This window comes from Chelonus insularis, unplaced genomic scaffold (assembly GCF_013357705.1).
Source record: "Chelonus insularis isolate UGA/USDA-ARS -01 unplaced genomic scaffold, ASM1335770v1 contig_17_pilon, whole genome shotgun sequence".
Taxonomy (NCBI): domain Eukaryota; kingdom Metazoa; phylum Arthropoda; class Insecta; order Hymenoptera; family Braconidae; genus Chelonus; species Chelonus insularis.
In genome coordinates this window covers 29,641-33,097 of record NW_023276415.1, presented here as the reverse complement: position 1 = coordinate 33,097, position 3,457 = coordinate 29,641, and the positions used below count along the sequence as shown (strand labels likewise).

The following is a 3,457-nucleotide window of genomic DNA, read 5'->3' as shown; positions in this document are numbered from 1 at the left end:
ATGAGAATCATATCTTATTGCTTATTGCCTTGCAAGAGTTCTCTTCATATTACTGGAAAATTTACGAAAACTAATGACACTGCTGTAGCATCGACAACGAAATTAGTAAACATGGCATTATGTTACTTATTTGAAGAAATACGATATGAATTGAATGGCATTGAGATTGATCGCAATAAAAATGTTGGTCTTACGAGTGTCATCAAAGGATATCTATCACTTCATCTAAGTTAATTAAATTATTTAGATAATACAGGTTGGATTGTCAATGATGAAAAGCTTATGGATAACAAAGGATACTTTGACATTTTGTTGCCATTGAATATGTTATTGGGATTTGCTGAAGATTATCATCGCATTATTGTCAATGCTAGGCATGAACTTGTTTTAACACGTTCAAACACCGATCTAAATGCAATAGTACAAGCTGCAGCTAGTACAGATGAAAAAATTACATTGACGAAAATTGAATGGATGATTCCTTACATCACAGTGTCGGATCCAAGAAAAATACAATTATTAAATTATATTGCCAAGGATCCGCCGATAACAGTGAGTTTTCGATCATGGGAAACTTATGAATATCCATTGTTACCGAGAACAACGAAAAACGTCTGGATGGTGAAAACATCAACACAATTGGAGAAACCGAGATATGTTATATTGGCATTTCAAACAGCACGAAAAAATGATGCAACAAAAAATTCCAGTCAATTCGATCATTGTAATTTGAGAAACGTAAAACTTTTTCTCAATTCACAATGTTATCCATATGGCAACTTGAATCTTGACATAGCTCACAATCAATATGCATTATTATATGATATGTACAAAAATTTCCAAGAATCATATTATGGTAAAGATTCAGAACCTCTTCTCACAAAAGAACAATTTATCGGAAAAGCACCTTTAATTGTCATCGATTGCTCAAAACAGAATGAATCATTAAAATCTGGACCTGTGGATGTGCGAATCGAATTTGAATCTACAAAACCGATACCCGATAATACATCAGCATATTGTTTAATCATTCATGATCGAATTGTTGAATACAAACCTTTGAGTGGACAATTAAGAAAATTATTATAATGGAACAAAAATCTGTTCAATTTAATCTTCAACCGAAAATACACATAATGCATGCATGGACTTATGCTTACAGAGCAGCCAGACAAGGATGTTGGGAAGAAGCAGCTCGAGATAGAGAAAGATTTAGATTACGAATAGAAAAATGTAATATTATAATTAATCCTGTATTATTGAGAAAAACTGATTGTATAAATAAAACAAAATGAATTGTTTTTATTTTTATAACACATTTTACAAAACATTTTATTCTTCATTACACATTTTACAATCCTTAACAAATGGTATAGGGCCATCATTTTGGTCGTCTTTTGGTGGATAATGATTGTAACATCGTCGATACATTTTAAAATCCTCATCTGATTTCCATTCATTGGGCAGTTTGTCCCATGCAGTGTCAATATTATTTGCAGCCTCTTCAATGATGAATTCTTTCGTTAAAAGTTTTAAATCTGTTGGATTCAACTTGAGTAAATTTTTGGTTACTCGATAAATTCTGATTGGTCTGATATCATCATCAAGAATCGAAATATTCTCAAAAACCCATTGGTTCAGTTTCTTTACATTCGTAAGTGCACATTTGTATCGATGGAAGTATAGACGTGGAAGTGCTATATTTATTCCTTTATTCACTATTCCTTTGTTGTGTTGGTCACGATGTGGACACATGAATCCAGTAACATCATAAATTGCAAAATTCTCTCTTTCCAAGTTAATAATCGGAATATCTGTTTTTATCAATGATTCCAGGAAATATTGCACTTCATAATCTCGTACAAAAATATAACGTACGTTGTTCAATGTCTCTTTGAAGTACTTGTCCAGTGTTTCATATGGTGTATCACCAATATCCCATGAAAGTCCATGATAATATTTTTTACCAACATCAACGTCCCATTCTTCATCAATATATAATTCACTGTAATCACATGGTGGTTTAAATAAAAAATGATACTCGGCAATTTCTTCCAATCCTAGCCATTTACATGAAGCCAACTCTTTCACAATCACTTTTCCGTTAGAAAAACGATAGCCTTTTATATCAATAACGAGATCTATGGTGATCACTCGTTCTCTCTGCAAGACTAATTATGAACTGAGAAAAGAGTCCCTCAATGGCTCTAATGCTTTTGAGCTCCCCACTACCGTTTTTCACCCCTTCTACCAAAAAAAGTGGGAGAAAAGTTAATGACGTCATTTCCATGAAAATAATTGTCTCGAAAATTCAATAGATTTTTTTCTATCTGTTATTTTTTACTTGATTATTGATTAATGGATAAATTACCTTCTTTTTCTCCTTTCTCCTGATCAATTTCTTTCCTTCGAGGTTCAAATTTGCAGCTATTTCATTTGCCACCGAAGAATATGAGTTCCAAATTATCTTCTTTGACGTAATCAAGTAATTTGTTGGAAGTAATATTATCTTCTCTCAAAGCATTTGACAATCTTAATGGTAAATAAACAAAGAACTTGTCGTCGATTGTTGCAGTTAATGTATCACCATGATTTGTATTAACTCTTTTCAGCCCAGTCACTCTATATCGATGCTCTACTTGTAAGTCAGCCATTTTCTTTACAGGTTTTTAGTTATATTTGCAATGTTATCAATGTAATCGATTTTATTGTTTCTTTTTCACTGCACGATATTAAAATCGATGTGAATACTTCGCTTATTATATTAAAAAAATAAAACGTAATATACGGCGGGAAAAAGTTTTTATGACATCACTTACATGGAAGTGTACGTCATACGAAAAATATGTGACGTCATTGACATAGACGCCGTTCTTATAAAACTGACAAAGGAAATTCTAAGAACTGAATATAACGGAAAGAGTGTAGATTATATTAAACAGACGAAACATTTTTAAAACAGTTCTGCTACAGAAATCATCGAATCCACACTTAGTTGTGCACTATTGAGAGAAAACAAAGTAATAATTACGTTGTCAAGTTTAATACATTGTTGAGTGAAATGAAATACAAAAATGGATTACATCAACAGTATTGCGAATAATACTCAAAAACCGAAGAAAAAAATGTCAGAATTAGAAACTACACGAAAACATCAAGTGACAGGATTGAAAAGAGTAAAATCAAGACATGGTGACGCAGTCATTGCCACACTGGATGACGACTTCATAGTTTTTCTGCCAAAAAGATTAACTGAAGCATTAAAAGACGACACTGGATATAACACCTTGATCGACTTTATAAGGAAAAATAACTTATCAGTTCAATACATTGGTGGGAATTGGAATAATTTTAAATTTAATGAAACGAATGGAGACAACACCCCTCAGGATTCCATAATACACGACACTGAATGGGCAGGAAGTAGATATTTTAAGGAATTAATGTAAAAAATTTA

General features: G+C 32.2%; 1 protein-coding gene across 1 annotated transcript; it reads left to right on the top strand.

Annotated features, from left to right (window-relative positions):
- LOC118064292 (uncharacterized) lies at window positions 1-1,089 on the top strand. Its single transcript, XM_035078793.1, has 2 exons — window positions 1-196; window positions 248-1,089. The coding sequence occupies exons 1-2, from the start codon at window positions 1-3 to the stop codon at window positions 1,087-1,089; spliced, it is 1,038 nt and encodes a 345-aa protein (XP_034934684.1).
- Window positions 1,090-3,457: the final 2,368 nt, after the last annotated feature.

What these genes read in the sequence shown, in the direction of transcription:
- LOC118064292 (XM_035078793.1), top strand. Translation starts at nt 1, where the DNA reads ATGAGAATCATATCTTATTGCTTATTGCCTTGCAAGAGTTCTCTTCAT. An exon ending in TAAAAATGTTGGTCTTACGA is followed by an intron (nt 197 to 247) that starts GTGTCATCAAAG and finishes TAAATTATTTAG; the next exon opens with ATAATACAGGTTGGATTGTC.